Consider the following 23,737-nt stretch of genomic DNA (forward strand, 5'->3'; position numbering starts at 1 on the left):
GGAAAGGTAGTCGAGGCCAAGTTGGTGAAGACGGTAAGCATAATCTTTAATGGATTACATTGGCAAGCGTAGAAATCTGTACCATTGTGGGCTATGGGAACTGCAGTTTTGGGAAACCCGGCTCCGATAAATGTGTTTTATTTATTGTAAGTTGCTGACCAGCCCCTCCTGGACATCTGTGAAAAACAGCTTCATAGCTCATCGGATTATTCCAGTGAATAAAGATTATAATTCAGAACAAAAGATTCTGAAAACGCATCTCCCCCGACTTTGGTTTGTTTTGTACGCAGGGAAAGCAAAGCAGCTTGAGATGGAGGTGAAGTGCGTATGCCGGCGGGTGCTGCTGGACCCGTGCCTGTTTCACTCCGAGCGTCTCTTCTGGCTGGGCCAGATCCTGAAGCCTTGGCCACTAGTCAGCCAGGCGCGTCTGCTCTTCGTGATATACGGGCCCTACTGCGAACACGAAGGTATGTACTCGGATCACAATTCAGTCCACGCCCAGCGGTTCAATAAATTATCACGATCCGGGATCATGATTACCATATCGTTTTGTATTGGTCCCGAACACAGGGTGATGCACTGCTGGCTGCAGAGCTCAAAATAGACATTTATTTTCTCATGATATCATACCAATAGCACACTTCCGAATTGCAGCCTCTTTGTCAATCCACGACTGGTAGAAAGCCTGCCCACACCGTGTCAGTCGTGACAGTGCAGTGCACTAACCACTGCACCGGTGCACCCTGATCACATAATTGGAATATAATTGTGGGAAAAAAAGAAAGAAATTGTTTCATCTTTTGTGATACCACAGCACCCACTGCACTCGTTGTTGCTGCGCACACACACACTCGTACGCATATAATGCACGCATGTTCACATGCGCACACACACACGCCCACACAAACACACGCGCCCACTTTAATGCGATGCAGGTCGTGTGCTGTGGGAGCGTACGCTGGTGAAGAATCCCGCGCGCGACACTTCTCTGCGCGACCTCGGCTCCGTCGTTCGAAACCTGGGGGCCTCCAACGCTACCAACTGGAACGATTCTGACGTCATGAGCATCATCGGAGAGATTTCCGGTATCGGCGGCACTTGACACACCCTGCCGAATGTCTCGTAGGGGTGGGGGGCTAATCACTCTCCGATGTCTTCGTTTTGCACCGCGTGTTGTATGGCCGGACGTCCGATGTTTTGTTCCACGTGCTCGGAGCTTCTTCAGGAGCTTGAGAAACTGGAAAAGCTCCCTACACGTGTGGTGAAATGTCGGAAAGCGTGCGAAATGACACGCGGTACAATCCAAAAACATCCCAGAGACGTACAGCACAAATGGGAAAACTACTTCAGGAAACAAAACATATCGTGTCTAAATTAAGGTTTTCATCGTGTAATATTTAACGTATCTAAATGTAAATATACATCAACAGACATTAATTATGTATTTCTCATTATAGACACATGAATATTTCGTATATGGTCAAGTATATACAAAGGCTATCTGAAAATGTTGGCAGGGGGCAACTTCCCCATTTGCCCCCCGCTGGGTGGTGCAGGTCGACGACGAGGATTGGCGGTGGGGTCGTGGGTCACGCGCTGGCTGGCTCACTGGCGTGGGGATTAGTAGGAGTCAGGGCTAGTGGTTTACTCTGGGGTTAAGGGTTAAGGGTTAGGGGTAGGGATTAGGAGCACGGATTATGGATAGCGATGTTGGGACGTGCGGCTCCGCTAAGTGTTCCGTGCGATGGGTCTGTGACGGTGGCGACGGTGTTTTTTGTGCTCGTGCTTTATTTGTACACCAAAGCCACACTGAGCGTCAAGTCTCTTCTTCAGGAGGGTCCTTGTTTTGGGATGTTTGGTCAATTCCATTAAAGTCCTGTGTGTTTTTTTACTTGGGAGGAAACCTGAGTACCCCGAGAAAACGACATACATATTGGATAACACTCAGAAATCTGTGCAGCTGGGGCAACAGCCTATGTGCTGTACCACAATCATATTTTGTATGGTGTTGAATTGATATATGTTAATGTCAAGGTCGGTGAGTGAGCCAGTGGATGGCTTTTTCAGTAGCCTGGTGAATATTTGAAATGCTGATGGAAAATAATCGAAGCAGCCGGTAGTATTTCTCTGTGGTCCTCGGTGTGAGATTGATGACCGCAGTTTCAAAATTTTCCAATCGTATAAAAGATAGCTGAATCCATCGTGCAATGTGTACCACAATCCATTTAGGATGGATATAAAATAGACATGACCTATTTAATTTTAAATAACATTTAAGGCCTTCATTGATTCTACTTGCTGCTGGATCAAAATCATATATTTTTTTTGGTCATGAACAAACCCTTGACTGTTTCCTTGTTGTTTTTATTAGCCACAACCTGCCATTGATTATTGTACTTGCGGTACTACAAATTCGGCTGTACAGCCATACTGCCCATGTATCTTCGGCTGGGTCAGGGGCAAATGACCGAGTAAGAAAATTAGATGATAGTAGGCCTTGGACTTAAGCCGACGCCAACCACTTTTATGACGAAGAGCAGTCCTGACGTTGCCTGAGTGGCTGGTCGAGGTCGGGAGTTCGTTTGAACGTAGAGGTCACGCAAGGCGACGGTCATTGACGTCATCGAAAACGACTTCAGCCGACGTCGCCAGCAGTCTCTAGCCACCGGTATTCCCCCACCCACCCTCTCTCCCACGCCTATGCAGTGTTACCAAACAAATGGAACGCGGAGAATTTTGCCCGATTCCTCATTCTGTGCGGGGAGAGGGTCTGCACCATGATGCTGAGCAGCAGAGCCGTGAACCGACACTTCCCACAGCTCGCCAACCTCGTCGTCTTCATGTCAGTCGTGAGTCGCGCGGAGGCCACCGGGCGTGGGCGGGCAGGTGGGCACACGGGTAGGTAGGTAACCGGGCTTTAGCTCGTTCATTCAAAATAAATGGAGAAAAAGCTGAAGAGTGTGCAAAGGGGCATGGTGGGATGCATCCTTGGAATTACACAGAGACAACAGTGGCCCCTGTATGTATGATTAGAGAACATACGCAAGTTATATTGAAATATTGACTGCTAAAAAAAGTGAGCTTGGGCAGGACATGTAGTTAGAAGGGATGATGGCCGCTGGTCGAGACTAACTGCAGAGTCGCAGGTAAATGAAGGAGCATGGATGAGAGATTTTGCAGTGCAGGGATGAGGTGGTGAAATCAGTTCATGTACATGCCCTCGAGGGATTTTAATTGGCAAGTTTGTTGTAAACGGCGACGGCTTGGAAAGACCTTCATTTAGCAGTGAATTGATCAATGAATGATGATGCAACTTCCAATATATGTGAGGGCGAGCCAGTCCCTGCTGGTGTGTGTGGCGCAGGTATGTGAGAAGGACGGCTACAAGATGGCCTGGCTGGCGAACACCGTGAAGAAAATCTGCTGCACCATTGACAACCAGTCAGACGTGCAGCAGCTGCTGCACAGCATCGTTCGCATCTACAAGGAGGTCATCGTGCAGCTCATCCACTCGCTCACGGGTCAGACTCATCACCTCATACGCACATTGTCACTTGCATGCAGATTCATCATCATTGTTGTTGTTATTATATTGTTATTGTCATCGTTATCGTCATCATTCATCATCACCTGTTATTCTTTCGTGTGCATGGTGAGTTTTCTCTGGGTGCTCTGGTTTCCTCCCATATGAAGCAAAGCAGTCGTTATTTTCAAGGGAATTGAGGCTAACATCATGATGCAGGACCCTCCTGAAAAAGAGTCGTCAGACTCAATGAAGCTTTGCAGGTGGCATTGTGAAGCGGTTGCACAATGGTTAGCTCACTGCGCCATGAAACTAGCGAACCTGAGTTTGATTCCTGGCCACGGCGAACATCAGAGGCGAGTGATACCTTCACCGGCCCTGGGCCCACCCACTTCACCTACCCACAATGACGAACGCGGTGAAATATGGTCAGATAACGTCAATGAACACATAAAAGCAGACTGACATATGTCTGAACGTTATTATTACCATTACTTATTATTAATATTTATGTTCACCCCTGTTTTCCCCTGACCCCCTTATCTTGTGAAATTATAATCCGCTCAACAAGGTGAATGGGGGCGGGAGCCGTGTGGGAGCCAGGGGCAGGATTTGGTGATGATTATTATTACAAAGCCATTATTATTGGCCCAGCTATTAATAGGCGACGTCTGCAAGTAAGCCTGGGGGTCAGGGTGCTGAGTGTGCTTAAGCTCTTGTGTTAGACAACATCCCTCTCCTCTGGGGGGGCAGGGGAGGGGAGGGGTTGGGGTAGTTGGTGCGGGGGAGGGGAGATGGGATGAAGGGTTGAGTGGTGGTGGAGGGGGGGAGTTGGGGGGAGGGGGGCAACACTTCACTCAAAACTCCAAGCCGCACGCTGCAATAACCCTTAACCCTTTCATGTTCCTCATTGTGCAATAAAAAAAACAATTTCTGCGAGATAATTCCGTATTATTTCTGTTCACATATACACGATTTTAAACATGTACCGTATTAGCGTCATTATACATAATCCGATTCTGATTTAGCCGAGTGAATGTTAATCGCGCGTAATTTGATTCATGCATTAATTTGCTTTATTTACTCAGTGCCTGGGACAGGAAAAGACAGCACGTCTAATTCTCGCAGTGCTGTTGCGTCCATGCGTACGTGCGCGTGTATGTGTGTATGTGCGCGCGTGTTGAATTTTTTTTGCCACCCATTCCCACCGCCTTTCCGTGCGGCAACGCGTCGGTAGAGTCCCGGGAGGGTTGCTTGGAAGAAATGTGCATTTCACCTCGCAATGAGGACATTTTAATTTAGGAACCCCCCCACCCCACCATCCAACCATCCCCAAAATACTCCCCTCCTGCCACCACCGGCACCCCCCCTCTAAAGCGCCCAATGCCTATTACATCATACACTCCTGCGTGCCAAGCCGTACCGCTCCCGACGCATTGTGTGAACGACAGAAGCACTAATCCGTCCAGATGTACACCCTCTAGAGCAGCGGGGAGACGTGTGGGGGCGCAGTGCGGGTCAGGACAAAAGACTTGCTTTGTGGGGGGATATAGAGTGAGGGGGGGGCAGAGGATTGGTGGAGGGTTTAGTGTGGGCAGTGGGGTGGTGAGGTGGCACTGTGAAGGATGATGATGATCGAGCAATAATGATGGAGTAATTGGTGGCGATGTAAGGAATGACAATAAAGATTAAGTTATATGGTGATAAGAATGTTAATTCAGGTTGGATGATGATGAGTGAACGACATTGATAAACTTTGATGATGATGACGAATTTATTCCATAATGAGCAGGATAGAGAGCGTGATGTTAGTAATGATCATAAAGTAGAGACGGATTGAGGATGATTCATGACAACTAATGATGATCGTTCGATGATGTTGATTCAATGACGCTTAAGAACGTGACGAAGACAATTATGATAATGATCATGATCGCGATGACAAAGACTAAGACGATGGTAAAGACATGGACAGACGAAGGGAGTGTGTGAACGGAGTGGGTGTAGGGAGCTGTAATCTTTAATGCCTGCCTTGTCGATCGAAGCCCTAATCTGTTATTGTGTCGATGGAGGACTTAAAGGCTGTGAACGATTTAAGTGCCGGTTCACATAAAGTAGCAGCCACCTCTCCCCACACAGCCCCTGTCGTATCGGGCTATGCGTCCCGGCTTTATTGTAAGGCTATATTCTGCCGCCTTTGAAGTCTGCCTTATGGAGGCCAGGTCAGCAAACGCGAAGTGCAAAGGATTGATGATGAAAGTGCCCTTATCTATGTTCACAGGTGGATGGGATAGAGTAGGTGGCCAATATAACAAGGATCCACAGACAACGTGAGAATGATAAAATAAACAGATGGACAGGTGGAGGGATAAAGATAAAGATCCCCTTATAGCCATACAGACTATGGGGCAAGTGCTGTTTGCGACCACCTATGAAGGCTAACACGGCACACTTGCACAGATACACAGACATATATACAGATATACGCAGGCAAACAAAGTGCGCTGACCTCTACACTACAGCTCTACCCTATTAAGACCGTATGGCACATGAGGGGTTTGGTTTAGCCATCACTACTGCATATGTACATTTTCACACATACACACTCATACACATACTTGCATAGATACATAAAAACTCACATACACAGCTACACACAAACATACAGACCAGTGCATACACACAGCCTCACGCACAAACCCACAAAACAAATATCCCCCGCTATAGACTTAACAGACTGTTGGGGCAAGTGCTGTATGCGAGTAGTACCTATGAAGGCTGGCACGGTAGATGAGGGGATGGGTGGCCGGCACCACGCCCGGCCGCCTTTGTTTCCCCAGTCGCGATGTTTACGCACTGCACCAGGTACTCATTTGAGGCTGATTCGACCTAAGGGAGGCCCAGGAGGGGTTCAGATAATCATCACTGGTATTGGCCGTGACCTCGGGTGTCCCGGTTCGGAGCATAGCGCACTAACTGTTGTGCCACCATTCCATACACACTGACATACGTGACTTTAATAGGTATGGTACAAAGTATCACACTTTACACCATGTACGAATGTTTTTCCACTTTCAAAACCACACGTCAAATTAAATAGCGTCGGGCTTCAGCGAGTGAGTTTCTGGGCGAATGAGTAGTTGAATAAATGAGTGGTCCTCTGAATGACCGAATGGCTCAGTAGATGCGTGGATGAGTTAGCGAGTGCACGGCTCAACTAAACGACTGAGCGATTCGTCCAGTGTGTGAGTGTGTGGCTCAGCATATGACTGAGTGATTGCGCGAGTGAGTGGCTCCCTAAATGACTGACTGAGTGCTTCAGCGAGCGAACGAGCGCACAGCCGAGCAGTGCTTGCCGCCGTCATTATCGGACCGGCTGTGCCCGTCGGAGCGGAAGGCAGCAAAAAAAAAACCCCGGCGCTCTCGCATGGGAACCTGAGCTCCCGCCATAAATTACCTTGTCACCGTTGCTCCGCGCGATCCACGTATAAGCAATATATAAATTACGGGGCTTGGCGGGACCTAATGGATGATTTCCTGGCCGACTGTCATGGTGTGGTAGGAGGCGCGCACTCCCACTGCCCGCCTGTGTCTTCATCACCGCCCGCCTCCCCTCCTTTGTCTGGGCAGGGGTTGGTGGGGAGTTGGCGGTGGGGGGGGCAGAGAACGGCTAATGGGCAGTTAATGATGAGCTGTAATGTGGGAACGGGACAGGAAAGGCAGTTACCAATGCCGCTTAATTAATATCATGTCAAATTAAGCCTGAGGCACTTGATTAATAATTGAACTGTCAGCCCGCACAGCGATTTTCCTTTTAATGAATGCGTCTCATATCTCTGATGAGTCGCATCTGAAGATTTTTTTTGCGTCTTTTCTTTTCCCCTACACTTCATTGTCTCTTTTGCTCCCGTTTTACTTTTTTTCACACGTTTTTCTCGCTGCGCTCAGAGCTTTTCAGTTAATGATGCCGGTCTAAGGCTGTGGAATTTTGTTTACGTTGGTTAGCGAGGGTTCACAACAATGCTAAGTGATCGCACGCACCCTTAAATGAGGACACAAACTCAAAAATAAACAGCTCTTATCTTGTAGCTGCACACGTAAGGTGCTCAAAAAATATTTATCTGAACTTAAACTGCAATGTTTCAGATGAATTACCCTCATATCATAGCCCACCACAGCAAGGATGAATGATCACGATTCCATAAAAAAAAACATCTATTCTTTTAAAAAGAAAATAGTGGCTGCCAGGGAATCACTTGAACGCTATGCATACAGAAGCGCCATGAATCCAAATTGGAACATACACTCATCTAAAAACATACTCTTGCACACGTGATTTGATACATGCATTGTGAGGTTACGCATCAATATTAATCATTGCATCGCTGGACGTTGACACTCAAATTAATTGAAACTGCCTGAAAATTCCATGCGGATTGCTGGAGTTTTAAACACGTAAAAATTCAACAAGTCTGCATGAATATTTTAGTTGTCCCTGAACCCACTTAAAATGTTATTAGAGAGTGCGGTGTGTCCCGGGCCGAGTTCGAAGCTTCGTTCATCATCATACTCAGCTATGATGAAACCACTGTTGGATGAAGCCCTCTCCAAGCTGCCACCATCTCTCACAGTCCTGTAATCTAACAATCCATCCAGTGATAATTGGTTCTTTACCCTTCTATCTGGCAACAAAACTGACACCTTTTTACAAGGAGTCATGTTTGCATAGACCGCAATACCTGCAGTCATAATACAAACAAAAGAACATAACTCTGATAATGTGCACTGTCCTTGAAGTTGATTGGTCCACACCCGAGACAGCTTTCCTTCGAGCCTAGTCTCATATGGGTTGGACCAGATGACGCCAAAAGGCGCACAACTCAAGGACAATGCACCATCAGAGTATGAGAGCTCGGGGCAAGCATCTACACTATGGGAACCTCATTTGCCAGTAAAAATATGATAATTGGTTCTTTACCCTTCTATCTGGCAACAAAACTGACACCTTTTTACAAGGAGTCATGTTTGCATAGACCGCAATACCTGCAGTCATAATACAAACAAAAGAACATAACTCTGATAATCCATCCAGTACCCGCACACGAGCCGATTTCATTGGGGGCACGTTCCCGTTCCCTCCTACGGGTTGCTACTCCGTCGTTAGTCTTACGTAGCGACCATCATCTATTTCTCACGTCGTGTCCTGCCCAACCCCATTTACTTTTCTTCACAGTAAAAGCTTCGTTCAATGAGCCAAAGGGACTTTAAAATCAGTCTGGAGAGATTGTAGAGGGGTGATGGGCAGTGGACTTTCCGTTCCACCTATGTTTATGACCTGTTTGACATTTGTATGGGCGCTCCAAAGAGTTAACACCATAAACAGTCGGCTATTTTTGCCGCTGCCACTGCTGCTGTATATCTCTCAACATCAGATTCCATGTTAGTTTGCTAGGCTAGACGTTTGCTAGGCTAGGCGTTTGCTAAGCAGGTATACGGAGGGACAGGTGTTATGGGCCAGATTTAGTTTTTAATAGTGCGTGACTTTTGCTCTTAATATATTCCCAGAGCTCTATTTCTCACTGAATATTTTCCCAGTCACTGATAGACTGGAGTAGACCTAGGCACAGAACCATAGGGAGGTGGGGACCTGGCCTAAATAAGGAAGAAAATTTGTGATGGTACGCCATAATCATGCAAATTTGGAGCACCTGGATATGTAGATATTTTTTATCCAATTACTAAAAAAGAACTCTTCCTATTTTTCTGGTTGACCAAAAAATTAGCAAATCGTGAAGGCATTTTGTTTCGGCTGTTTTTGTCAAGACATGTCTGTCTCATTGTTATTTTTGCTAAAAAAAATAATCAGACGATGAAGGAACCTACGACAACACGTGAAAGGGGCCTTCATTTGTTTCGGCAAACAAAATATGTGAATATCTGCCACCGCAACGTTACTCGCGAATGCACGAGGCAGACACGGGGACATCACGCCATGGTAACGCGCCGAACTAGCCAAGATATCTTACAGCACAGCTGAAAAAAATGTATATAAACAACATCGTTGATGAAACAAAAAGGCACTTGAAACATATTGTAAAACAGAAGGTCAAAACAGTAACAAATTTTCTGTGCTTTCCTTTTCAAAACCCGGGGACGGCAAGTCGACTTGCGGGGCCGTTCGCTGCCAAAGTTAGCTGGTTCCGTCCGGCCCTTCGCCCCAGCCTCACAGTGGTGGCCTCTGTTTGCGGCTGGCAGGGTCTGGTGAGGCATGGCCACTCAGCCCAGCTCCTGCCAAGGACCACTCTCATGCAGCCCTTGGTAGTGGTGGCAGCTGCCCTTAATCTTAAATAAAAGAGGGGTGGGGGGTGGTGGCTCACAACAAATCCTAGGGCGGCCGGCTGGGACTGTGAAGGAGTGTAACAACAACAAAAAAACAACAACAAAACACAAATGGTAAATTAGGGCCTTTATTTATGAGTTTAAAAGGCTCTATACACAGGCAGGCCCCATGCAATTTAGACTGTGAACAGCGAGGCCACAATGAGGCTTTGTACATTAGGAGTGCCTTTGCCTTTCCGCTTCGCGTTGATATATGTGCGAGAATGTAAAGTGGAGCACTGCGGAGAACGTATGAACAGGCCGCCGCGGTACAACGGAGGCTAAAGATGTCATCGTCTGGTTAAAACAACCACAGCTTTTCCTTATGCAATGAATAATTAATTTGTTTAAAATATACATGCGCCTTGCTTATAGGCGTACAGAAAGCGTAAAACGGGGTTTGTCGTGAGGCCGTTTCGCTTCACGTGCCTTTACGGTTCATTAATAATGGAAGATTCCGCTGTTATTATCGCTGGAGTAACCTCACGTTCAACCCATCGCGAGTTGTAAATGTCTAAATGAACTCCGAACCCGTGTAAAGTCGCCGATTTATATAACATTTTCGGGTCGCAGTTGGAACGGGTCATTGAGCGCGTTGCCGGCTTTTAAGGGTAATTTATTCCACATCCGAAAGCACGATTATTTTTCCCCCGCTCACAATAATTTATGGTTGCTGTGCCTCTTGTGCGAACGTCATATGAAGAGATTTTAATTAAAATGAGAATAGTGTAGCGTACACAAAAAGGCCGTTTTAAACTTAATAGATTAACAGACCACTCGGCCACGTATACATTAATGGTCTGTTTCATCAAGTAGAAATTAAATTGAAGAAAATATATTCTAGTCAATCAGTATATGGGCTTTCCAGCAGTATTTGTTTAAGCAGGCAAATAGTGTGCTAGCTTTGACTTCCTGAGTCTCATCAGCAAAGTGTCGCCTGCTAAACATAACATGATGAAATAGCCTCTCGTAAAAAATGCATTCGTACTACCAAAAATTTACCGTGACAAGTGGATAATAAATGTCGTAAGCTTACTTGTCGTTTATTTTAGTCGTTGATGATTCGCTGAACAAAAAGTGAAAGAACAAAACTTGAAAGATTGCGCAGAAAAAAACATGCAGAGGTGTAAGTATGAAATGACAGTGAGAGACAGGAAGACGGGAGACATGGACAACATATACGCAGAATTGAGACATCGTATACACTGTTCAGAGAAGCAAGTGGGCGTTGGCAGGACGCATCGTCGGTGGTCGAGAATCGTGGTGGAGTGGCAACCAATGAAGGGAACTTGCCTGAGAGGACATCAACCGGGAAAAGAAACAGTAAAAGTTGTTATGAGGATGGGCTATTGCCCGACAAGTCACCCGTGATTTTTTATTTTATTTTAAGGCAGTGTTATTGACAAATGTGTTGAGTTGTTTTGTTCATTGTGCACCACTGCCAACGCAGCAGCATCACCAACTAATTTGTTAAAAGAAACGGTGAGTTCAGCTCTAGTGCAGGAGCTCGATTAAATGTTGCATTGCAGGACCACGAGACACAGTGGCGGCTTGGCAGGCCTTTATCCAGCAGTGGACAGAACGTAGCTGCTGCTGATGATGATGAGTGAACTGAGACAATACGTTTCTCTAGCGATGAACACCTTGGATAAAACTTGGAGCAATTGGTGAGTGATTTTTCGCTGGCAACAGGCTTAGAGTTGTTGTTGTTGTTAACTTAGTGGCTAAAAATTAGACTGGAAAAGCCGCCTGTTTTACACGGTGGCAAATGGTGGTCGAGGTGAACGTCGGAGTGTCACTGCTGAGGCGAGCCACTGTGGAGACGGAGCGACTTAATCAGCTTGTGTGCAGGAGCTATATGGATTGTTGCATCGCGAGACCATTAAAGATCTTCTTGGTTCTTTCGGTAAAGTCACGTAGAAGGGAAGTAATAAAATAATAAAAATAAAACAATAAATATTATATTTTTTTAATGTTTTATTTCTTGGTTCTTTCGGTAAAGTCACGTAGAAGGGAAGTAATAAAATAATAAAAATAAAACAATAAATATTATATTATTTTATTATGTTTTATTTGTATTATTTTATTACTTCCCTTCTACGTGACTTTACCGAAAGAACCAAGAAGATTAATCCCTGCAGTCACGAAAGCTTTAAATCGACCATTAAAGATATAAGCGAAACGTTTAACAATAAATATATATTATGATATTGTGAAAGCATCGGGGCAGATAATCACATGATGCAATCATCCATGTAGCTCCTTTTGCCCGTCTCTGTCGCACCGTACGTAACCAAACGTGCTAATGGGATGTGCGGGAAATCTATCAACCTATACGGTATGCAGCGGGAAGCTATTTTAAGTAAACTTGGTAATTTTTCCTAATTTACCTCGTCTGTTGCCTCACCCTCCACGAGCGAATGGGTGTTACTGCAGGGTTTGGATTCCTCTGCAGGGGGCGCCATCACCACTCTTGAGTCGTCTTCCACGACCGCACGGCCGTGACCCCCCCCCAGCCCCTGTAGTGGATTTCATATCCCAGCTGGGCTAAGTGCACGGGCGTGAGGAAGTGAGATCGTATTCCGACCGCATAAAATTTGGACCTCGGGGTAAGAATACTTCCTATGGGGGGCTGGGGTCAAAATACTATCAAAGTACCCTCTCACACAAGGGCGATCAGAGAGAGAATGAGAGGGTGGGATGACTGGGAGATAAGGCTGGTGTAGTTGAGGAATATCTTCATTAATGAGGGCCGAATAGGACTCTCAAGTACCTTTGGTGAGATACACATTAACACACAGCTCAGTCACTTCGGTCAGTGACTGAAGTGAATTAGCCCAGACTTTGTAGGTCTGGGTGTCTGTGACCTTCCCACCGGCTAACGAGATCTAGCAGAAGGAAGCGATGCCCAGTTGTGGTGGCATCAACGACATCCATCTCTTGGCATACTCATGTGAAGAGGTCGTCATCATCAGCAGCAGCCATGATCAATTCACTGTTGGATTAAGGCCTTCTCAAGCTGTTCCCATCTCTTACGATGCAATAATCCACCGAGTGTCTGCACATGACCCGATTCCGTCGCTCCATCTCCGCTGTTTCTGAAAATAGGCCACCACTTTGTTAATCACTCGAATTGGCCAAGTCAAGAACGTGGTACCTGTCAAGGTTTGCCATTTCTATTGGTACAAGTACAGCCATTGATGTCAATCCACTGCCGGATGAGGTCGTCCCGACACCACACGTGGTTTGCGGGGGTTATTTGACCACACTTTACCGCGCTGGTCACCTCAGGTTGGTGACGGTAGGGAGCATGTAAATACAGTATAGCAATTGATTATGTGTATGCACTACCCTCTGCTGGCTTTCAGCCCCATAGTATCTGCCAATTGTGGTCACCCATCCAAACACCTATTGAGGCTTAAACCTGCTTAGCTTCCGAGTAATTTGATCACAGACAAACGGGACATTCTGCGTACGTATGATTCACACAGGCGATTCATATATCCCGACTTGAGTTCATACACGTGACCGATCAATTGTTTGCACTGCTGGCCCTCCAAATACTGTACCCACCCCCTGCATAGTCGAACACAGGTTTCTGGGGCAAGTGCCGTTATCGAGCGCCTATGAAAGGAAGGCCATCACGCACGAATACACAACACGGGCACGTAACTCATTTAAAGTGGTGTCGCTGCACGGGATCATCAGGATACCCCTGCCACTGTCCTCTGAGAACCTCCCTCGCCCTCCTGTTTTTAAACATTTGCTCGCTGCCCCCCCCCCCCCACCGCTGGTGAAAGATGCATGGCCTGCGGATGTGAGGGGAAGGGTTGAACTGCGACGTGCGGGCACAGCAACGTAGATTACGGGTCCTTATACATACGGCAGCAGGTACTCGTTTAAGGCCGAGTCGACCTAGGGGAGGCCCGTAGACCCGTTGGGATATGGCAGTGAGCGAGAATCGAGCTCCGAGTTTGCAGCGCGGCGCACTATGCCACCACATTGCTTTCCACCACTTACACAGATACAACCTCGTACACAAACACTCGCATACACACACGCACGCACTCCAACTCTCACCACGTAAAATCGCGCGTGCACACACATTAACGCAGTCTCACAAAGACAATCACACACACAATCTCACACACACACACTCTATCGCACGCACGCACACCATCTTTCTCATGCATGCACACAGTTTCCGGCAGACGCACAACCTCACAGACACAATCTCTCACGCAGACACCACCAGCGGTGCTACAACCAATATTTCTAGCTCGCAATCTGTCTCTCTCACACGCACAAGCTCCCTCTCACACACACAGACACACAATCTCACTCGCACACACAGACACGAGTTTTCCCCCACACACGCACGAATACCATAAAGACAAAGACCCTCCGATAGCCTTAACACACTGTTGGGGAAAGTGCTGTTAGTGAGCACCTACGAAAGCCGGAACGGCACACGAGAGGGTGGGTGGCCAGCACCACGCCCGGCACAAACACCATCAAAGACAAAGATCCCCCGTATAGCCTTAACAGACTGTTGGGGCAAGTGTTGTTAGCGAGCACCGATGTAGACCGGCATGGCACACTAGGAGGTGGGTGTCCAGCATCACGCCCGACCGCCTTTGCCTCTCCAGTGGCGATGTTTACGCGCCGCACCACGAACGGATTTGAGGCTGAGTCGACCTAGGGGAGACCCAGGACCGGGTCAGATAATCGTCATCGGTGTTGGCCGTGAGCGGGAATCGAACTGGGGTAGACAGGTTTGTAGCGCAAACCGCTCGCAACAGAGCGCCGACCGCTCGCCCGTGGTGAGACCGCCGTTCACTGAATCCCGTGCACGCATCTCTCAACTCTCGATCTCTACCCCCCCCCCCCAACGCCTCCGTGGCACCCCGACCCCCCTTCTTCCTTCTCTTCAAGCGCCCGCCGCGGATGTTCGAGACGAGTGAAGTAAAAAACGTAATTAAGAGCAGGGACCGCGCCTCGCGCGGTGAACGCGCTGAATTAGCCAGCAGTTAAGATTTAGCGGGTTTCGGAATGTTAATCATTTTAAACGCATTCCTTGGAGCCAGAAGATTAGCTCCTTCGCTGGACTGTAATTCCATTTTAAGTGTGTGTTGCGCCGACTCCACTAAAGAGCTGATATAATGGCGAGTCGTGCAGGGGCGTCGCTGCGCTCGCTTGCGCTGGCTACAGTTTATTTAATTGCATTACTTTTGCGCGCGTGTGTGTGTAGGTGTGTATTTCTGTGGGGCGATAGTGTAAGTGGTTAGCGCACCGAATCCTGTGGAGACGCACGTTCGATTCCCGCCCAAGGCTAACGTGGCGGGTTCCAGGTTTCTCTTCTGTCAACTCAGCCTTATGCAGGACACGGCTACCTGATGTGGGGCTGTAAACTTCAAAATGTGGGAGAGAGAGAGAGAGACGAAGGCGGCCAGGCGTAGTGCTAACCACACCACACCACTACATCGTGCGCCCTGCCGATCTTCATAGGTGCTCGCTGCTAGCATCACTTTTCCTGGCCGCTCGACAAGGCTATACGGGGGATCTTTGCCTTGGCGTGTGTATATATGTGTGAGTGAGTGTTCAACCATGCATTGTCTTCATCCTCCTCCTCCTTCCCTCCACATGTACCCACCCTCCCGCCCCACGCGTTGGGAGAGTTTTATTATTATATGTATGTGTGCGCGCGCATGCGATGGGGAAGTCACTCGGCAATTAATGAGGCACTTGACCTTCTGCGGGCGATCAAAGGCGGTCGAAATTGTTAAAATAATGTGAGCGGGACGGGATGACGGCGGGCGACCACGCTTCCTGCCCCCCCCCCCCTTCGTCTCACCCCCCCACCTCGTCTCCCCCCTCGCCTCGCCTGCCCGCTTGCTCCCAATTTAGACAAAGATAACCGCGTGGCGAGTCGTTAGGGTAATCGTTGTTGGTTGAATTAACACGTCTGCAAGCCGCTCGCTTAATGCTGTTTGTTATATTTTTGTAGTGTAGCTATTTATATTGTAGATGCTGCTACATGTGCATAGGCACGTGTGGAGTTATTTAGCGAGCGGATTTGCTATCCAATAGTGTCACCGTTGTGTTCGTTATTCGCAATCGACATCATCGTACAAACTACCACGTTTAATTATCATCACTATCAACATTAATTCCAATTTCATCCTTATTACCGTCGCTTAAACCATTTTCAATCAACACCACAATATAAACTAACACTACCCCCAGGCATCATCGTCGTTATCGTGGACACTATTTATTACACATCTTTCGTTTTTAGAAATGATTGGCTGTAGTCAATAGTTACTTTCAGCTATTGCCAATGGCGATGCGCTAACCACTGCGCCACCACGCCTCCCTCGGGGCATAGTGACTGCTTTGTACATCGGCTGAGAATCAGGTCGGAAACGTCTTATGTTATTTTACGAGTGGGAATTTAAAAAAATTGAATTATTTCACGTGTGTTTTGTGTGTGAGAGGAGGGGGAGCGATGGCGCAGTGATTAGCGCAATGCACGACGACCCCAGCGAGCCGAGTTCGACTCCCGAGCACAGCCAACATCGCTTATACGAATATATGAACCGGCACTGGGCCACTCCTATGTCGACTCAGCCTTAATTGAGTACTCAATGCGGTGTGGAAAATAAATAAAAATCAGGATTGGGGAGACAAAGGCGGATAGGCGTGATACTGGCCATCCCACCCCTTGGTGTGTCGTTCCGGTCTTCCATCGGTGCTCGATATAACAGCCCTTGCCCCAACAGTCTGTAATATGTATACGGGGTATCTTTGGCTTTTTTATACTGCATACACATGTGTAATATATACAATATTATAATGTATACATGCGGCTAATGATGTGTTCTTCGAGACTACGTTTAAAGATTGCGTATGTGTAGAGTCTATAATTTAAAACCATATATATGAAGGTTGATGTCTCGTACAAAACACGGGTACTGCCATTCCTGTACGGGCCCATCTATCACGCGAATGATCATGCACACTACATACACACATATATGTAACAATATATAAGTATTCTTTCTAGTAGGTATCTGCATAATATACGCATTATACATGCAGTATTTAATACACGTCTGTGTATACTATTGTAGTTGTTCATAATTAACGTTTTTTAATATTATATTCCATGACCCACGGCCGTTTAAATTCACATGGTGTCCGCTGTTAGACATTTGTAGCCGTTACATCCTCTGCTTAAACATCATAAGCCATGGTCCACTATCTCGGGATAGATGCCAAGATATAGTACTCATACTTAAGTTGTATTTATTGACCTATTTATTTTCAGTGACTTGCTTCCCCTTTCCCTACTTTGCACTCCTATCGTTTTCTTTGCATGATTTGTTGTCAGTCGCTGACACCCACCCTGCTTGAAATCAGTGCAAAAAAATTGCTTTATAGCTAATCGGATTCATCCATTTTCATGCAGAATATGTTAGGTATATATTTCGGAATATATTTACCAGATCTAGAGATATGTTTATACTGTTTGTATATACTGTACGTACTTTGTGTATAGTAATGTTTAAATATGAACGTGAACATGTGTTATGACACATGTTTAAACGCATGCGTAATGAGTATTTCTGGTATATAAAGTGCGCTACATATTTAGACACGCATCGGAATATACTTAGACTAGATGTTGCATGCGTTTTTTTTATCGGGAAGCGTACCGTTTCGCAAAATCAATTATGCGCTCTCTTGGGTGATTACAATCGAATTATAAATCAGGTAATTAGCAAATATACACGCAAATAAAGACGTACAACTTGACATATGTGCTTTCATTTCCATATAAGAAAGAAAATTTGCTCTTATCAGCCGATATGCCTTTCGGACCGATGTCGTCCAGCAAGGTTTGTTGACGCTGCAGGTTTCCCTGATCGGTTTCGACTGCTCTGGCTTTCATCAGCAAGTCACGGGCCGTTTAGTCTCTGCAGGTGCAATAGTCGATGTGCGCTTAGGCACACGCGCATATTAAAACAATATAATATCCAGTAATTTAAATAATCATTTGTCCACCCACCCATGGAAGTATGGCCACCGTCGTGTCGGTGACCATACTTCACCACGCTGGTTCGCCTCGCCCGTCGTCGGCAATCGAACCCAGGTGGGTCGGGTTCGCGGCGCAATGCGCCAAGCACCGCTACAATAATCACACTCACTATAGTATTGAATTACAGAGACACGCATAGTCAAGCGTGTATACGTATACACCTATGTAGCATATTGTATATGTACCATATAGCATGCACTGTACTCGTGTACTGTGTTATGTTCGTCGAGAAAGGCATTTTGTGTAGGTAATTGTGTATGCGTACACAATTGTGCATGGTATGTGTGTAACCACTTAATCTGCGTATATGTATAGGTGTTATGTGCCGCTATACTATACTACGAGACCATACGTATCCTTAGTACGTACATCCACTGTGAACATTCCATGTACACAAGGATATTTAACTTAATGTTCACGTATTCTTGCGTGTATGCACATTAGCAATTACTTGCATTGTGTATCGTATATGCAGTGCTGTACCTTATTATTGCAGAGCACCACGTGACTCCGTAGCCGACAAGCGTGCATGGTACTCACCACGTGACTCCGGATAATTTATAAAAACCTTTTTGTATTACCGGTAACCGCATAAAAAAACCGGTTACCCCCTCCCCCTCTCCCCTTGTTATATATCGGTTTGCTGCACACAGACATTTGTAGAAATAAACAAAGCGTGTTTACCTTTATCACTGATAAACGACGGCAAGCTGCCAGTGGTGGGTTGATCATGAGGACACCGGACGTTCAATCCAGAGGGCGGTTCGATCTCCCGAGGCGGCAGTTGAAACATCGGGGCAAACATCTTAAATCCTCACGCGCCACCACCACCACCGCCTTTGTGCACCTAGCAGCAGCAGCAGCTGCGTATAAATTACTAACTTCCACAGTTACTCGATCGGCAGGTCGAGAAATTGTGGTGGGGTAAAGTGTGGGTACGCCCACTTATACCGAGGCGTGTGCTCAGTATGGAAGAGGAGACAAAATACCCTCTGAGGAATCATCCGTTTAGTTGGAGGCCTTTCCACCGGCGGTGGCGTGAGCGAGCAATTGCAGGGGCCTGCGCCTTATAACTGAGGAACGAGGCCACGTTTACCACCACCACTACCACGCGGTAACTCGAGCCGCCGTGCGGTTTGTACGTTCACGGGTGCCAACCCAATGCCTTCGTTTCCTAAGATTACCGCTTCGCGACTTCCTCAAAACGTTTAGCGATGTTTGTGGTGATCGTTTTAACAACATCGGATATATCTAGACGCCGATCGACTGCTCACTTATAACGATTGTTGTATTTCTGTGCCCTGCAAACATCGACGTGACGTCTGGATTCCCAGCTCACGGTTCAATTGACTGCGGTGACTTATCAAGGCCAGAAGCCACTGCGACGCGATTAAGGTTCTCTCGCACACCTCCGACGGCCGTGGAGGTTTGTTTGACCATACTTCACCACGCTGGTTAGTGCGCGTTTGGTGAAGATGAACGAAACGTGGCGCTCGCTGGCCATAATATCAGCCGTGGCCGGGAATCGAATACAGGGCGCCTGGTTTAGAGCGCAGTGTGCTGCTGCTAATCACGACGCCAAATGCTCCAGCCAATGTCCCGTGGGCTATGCCCGGGAGGGGTCGGCAGCCTGCTGCTCCGTAGCCGCACGCGGCCCTTTAAGGACCGCTTCGTGACGCTGCCAACGAAGGGCTGTCTCGCGTTCAACGTGCGCATTGCGGCTCTTGAAATATTGAGTGTTTTACCCCTATGCTGTACAAGAAATGTCAATTCTTGTTTTTTTGGTTGCTGACCCCTATGCTGTACGCTACAGCATAAGCCAAAAATACAAAGACCCCCTCCCCCCCCCCCCGTATAGTCTAAGGAGACTATTGGGGTAAGTGTTGTGAGCGAGCACCTATGGTACTCGATTAAGGCCGAGTCGACCTAGGAGAAGACCCACGATGGGTTCTTCTGTTGTTGACCGTGGCTGGAAATCTAAACTCCGGTCGCCCGGTTTGTCGCGCAATGCGCCGATCACGACACCACCGGGTCCCCACATCGCATCGGCACCAATAACAACAACAACAATATCATCATCAGGCGACATTCGCCACCACGTCTATGGCGACATCGCCGCAGCGCTTGTGCCAGACTTGTTGCAATTTGAGGCCGTCTCATGAGGCGTCGAAGGCTCGCTGGTAGGAGGTCACGGGACAGACCCCCAGGTGTCGTGGGTGGATTGACTGCGATGATCATAATAATTTACATGCATTGACTTAAAGCTTTCGTGACTGTAGGAATTCATATTCTTTGGGTCTTTCGGTAAAGTCACGTACATAGGTTTTGTTATTTTCTTTCTACGTGACTTTACCGAAAGACCCAAATAATATTTGCATACCTACCAACTCATACGGTTTACCCGTATTCTTGTACAGGGAAATTAAGTAAAAACGTGATTTTGTTTTATTTTTGTGTCTCCCTTCTGATGGGACTTTGTAGGATGAACGTTGAGATTTTTAAGGGCACGGGTTGACCAACAAGGTCTGAATGGGTCTGTAATAAGATAGGCACTGATAAGGGGTTGACAGGTATGCATTTGTAAAGCGCATTTCATTCATAGATCCCAATGCGTCATGTATGGAAAGCAGGAAGTAATCAGAGCCAGGGTAAACGGCCATAATTAGGAGTTAGAGGCCAGTTTAATTGGTGAGATTTAAATACCGACTTAAATATATCTAACGATGACCGGCAGATGCTCCACCTGTGCTCCCCACTGTGCCAACTCGCTGCGTTTTAGCTGCCTCGCGCTCGTTGTTGTGAACGTCGTTCCTATGCCCTCCCGATGATGTTAGAGGACGATCGCCTGACCTTTATCTCGCCAGGCGCGTAGGTTGTATATGTGTTTCATATGTACGGTACATATATACACCAAAGACAAAGATCCCCCGTATAGCCTTTTACAGACTGTTGGGGCAAATGCTGTGAGCGAGCACCTATGAAGGCCGGCACAGCATACGAGAGGGTTAGTGCCCAGCGCCATGCCTGTGCGCCTTTGTCTCCCCCAGAGGCGATGTTTACACACCTCGCCAGGTAATCATTTGAGGCTGAGCCGACCTAGGGGAGGCCCAGAAGCGGTTCAGATAATCGTCACTGGTGTTGGCCGTGAGCGGGAATCGACTACGGGTAGCCGGGTTCGTTGTAGCGCAGCGCGCTAACCGCTGCGCCGCCGCTCCCCACAATTATTCAACAAATACAAAGATACCCCGTATAGCCTTAACAGACTGTTGAGTCAAGTTCTGTTAGCGAGCACCTATGAAGGCCGACACGGCACACGAGGGGGTGGGTGGCCAGGAACCTTGCCCGGCCGCCTTTGTCTCCCTCGTGGCAACGTTTTAACACATCGCACCAGGCATTCGATTGAGGCTGAGCCGATCTAGGGGAGGAGGCCCAGGACAGGTTCAGATACTCGTCACGCTGGTGTTGGCCGTGAGCGGGGATCAAACTCGGGTCTCCGGGTTCGTAGTGGCGCAGCGCGCTAACCGCTGCGCCGTCGCTCCCCACACTATGTACATACACCGTACACATCGCGACAGACACTCTACCTTGGGCTCGCTCCGCGTCTCCGTTCACGAGTGAGAGGCTTAATTCAGTGAGACAGCCTCCCGCACCCCCCCCCCCCTCCAAGTCCGCCCGCCTCCCACGACACGGCCGCAAATGCCTCCCAATCAATAACTGTCAGAGAAATGAAAGGCAGCGGTTGAATATTCAATAGCGTCCCCGAGTTAAAACAAAAAAAAACATTAAAGAAAAAACACACACACATGCACGCACACGCGCGCGCACTCTCCTATTTTGCAACCACGCAGTCGCTCAACACACCCCCCCCCCCCCCTTTCTAACCATCCCCACCCCCCCGGCAGATAGGATAATGAGCTGTAGTTTGTGTATAAAATCCTTACGCGTTATTTGCGCTATGAGGAAGAGTAATGTCTTCATCATTTAGTGAAATGCAACACACGTACGTATGAGCGGAGAAGCGAGCGGTGGCGCAGCGGTTAGCGCACTGCGCTTTGTGAGTTTCATTGGCGGCCGCAACTCCCTTGTGCTAAACCGTTTGCTGTGGCTTTCAAGTGCAGGTTATATTAATAGTTAATGTATACACGATTTGCACGTGTGATTCATTGCATCGTAATCGATTGATAGGTTAGTGCATTGGTTGTCTTTTTACCTACGTGACTTTACCGAGAAAAACCTAAGAATATGAATCATTGCAGTCACGAAAGCTTCAAATCTAGAATTGGTTGTCTACTTGGTTTTTAAGTAATTGATTAATTTAATGATTGGTTTGTTTTATTAATTGGCCAAATGTATGTACCATGTTAAACTTCTTTTCCATCCTACATAGCCAGCCGCGCTAAAAACTAAACGCAAAAAGCACAAACATTTGCTATATCGTGATTTCAAAGTGCATAGCTTCCAGTGTCTTCCTAATATCGGAAGGAAAAGCGTTCCAGACGGCCGCAGGAGCACATCTGAAAACGCGCATGAGTGATGATTTAGTCATCGTAATTGATTGACTGTGCTGTTATTGTCATTGCATTGGATAATTGGTGTGATTATTGAATCATGTTGATTGATTAAATCCTTGATCGATTGATGGATGAATTCAAAGATATATCTGGTATTAACATGGATTTTTTTATTGAAAAGTTGCTTTATTGACGAGTTTGTTTATTGATTATTTATCTTGATTTATTTATTGATTATTTAATCGGATTAAGGTTGAGTTGGAGTTGATTGATTTTTTTTATTTTAGTTGTGAAGTTTGGTTAAGGACCTGTTTTAATATTGATGGACTGATTACTTTTTCGGTTGATTTGTAAATAATCGATGCATTGCTTGGTTCAATCATTTGCTGATATGTTGGTATATTTATTTGGTATTATGGTTAATCGATTGAGGTATTTGTTGATATTCATTATAAACCAACGAGCGAGATGATTGTTGGTGTGTTCATTGTATTTCTCTCTCTCTCCTCATTGATGTATTGCCTGCCACAGATATCCCGCACCAAGAATTGGAGTTGAACTCTGTCATTAACGCTCAAGGTTGCTTCCTCAGGGAGATCATGTGCCTCGCCTTCTCCCCTGTCCTGGTGACCCTCACGCTCCAAGCACCACAGGAGATCTAGCGGACGAGAGCGTTAGGCTACTGTAGATTTGGTGAGTGGGAGAGTTAGCAAATGGGAGAGTTAGCAGATGGGAGAGTTTGGGAACGGGACAGTGAGTGAGTGAGTTAGGGTATGGGAGAGTTTGTCGCGATCTGTCTGTGTTTGTCTATCGGTCTCTCCATCTATCTGATGCAGAATTCCTCACTCCATTAAAAGTGCTCTGCAATAGACTCGTTGCTTTTTGTCGACTGCACATTATCGACGACGAGTTAAATCTCTTGAAATGCGCCATTGTTGATGAATGTGAATTAATTAACTTATACGAAATATTATATTTACGCACAGTTAGTGTCTAATGGCCTATGAGCAAATCGCCTACAACGCTTCCGATCTCGTAAGATCTCGGCAGCTAAGCAGATTTAAGCCTGGACAGCGCTTGGATTGGCGACCGTATATGCGTAACAGGTTGTTATAGGCTGTGGGGGGATGGGGGAGAGACGACATGGGGGCAGCAGAAGGCAGTTGCAGCAATATCCATTGCTGTACTGTGCGTCGATGCTCCCCACCTTCATCCTGCCGAATG

General features: G+C 47.0%; 1 protein-coding gene across 1 annotated transcript in view; it reads left to right on the plus strand.

The window, feature by feature from the left end:
• Positions 1–23,175, plus strand: part of FBXO47 (F-box protein 47) — a 31,864-nt gene extending 8,689 nt beyond the window's left edge. The window contains exons 7-11 of the mRNA XM_061564764.1: positions 291–467; positions 936–1,085; positions 2,707–2,849; positions 3,365–3,521; positions 23,045–23,175. Coding sequence (XP_061420748.1) covers positions 291–467; positions 936–1,085; positions 2,707–2,849; positions 3,365–3,521; positions 23,045–23,175 — 758 coding nt within the window. The remainder of the gene's footprint in view (positions 1–290; positions 468–935; positions 1,086–2,706; positions 2,850–3,364; positions 3,522–23,044) is intronic.
• The last annotated feature ends 562 nt before the right edge of the window (positions 23,176–23,737 follow it).

The sequence above is a fragment of the Lethenteron reissneri genome, chromosome 33, assembly GCF_015708825.2.
Source record: "Lethenteron reissneri isolate LAM-NWPU_2019-01 chromosome 33, ASM1570882v1, whole genome shotgun sequence".
NCBI lineage: Eukaryota > Metazoa > Chordata > Hyperoartia > Petromyzontiformes > Petromyzontidae > Lethenteron > Lethenteron reissneri.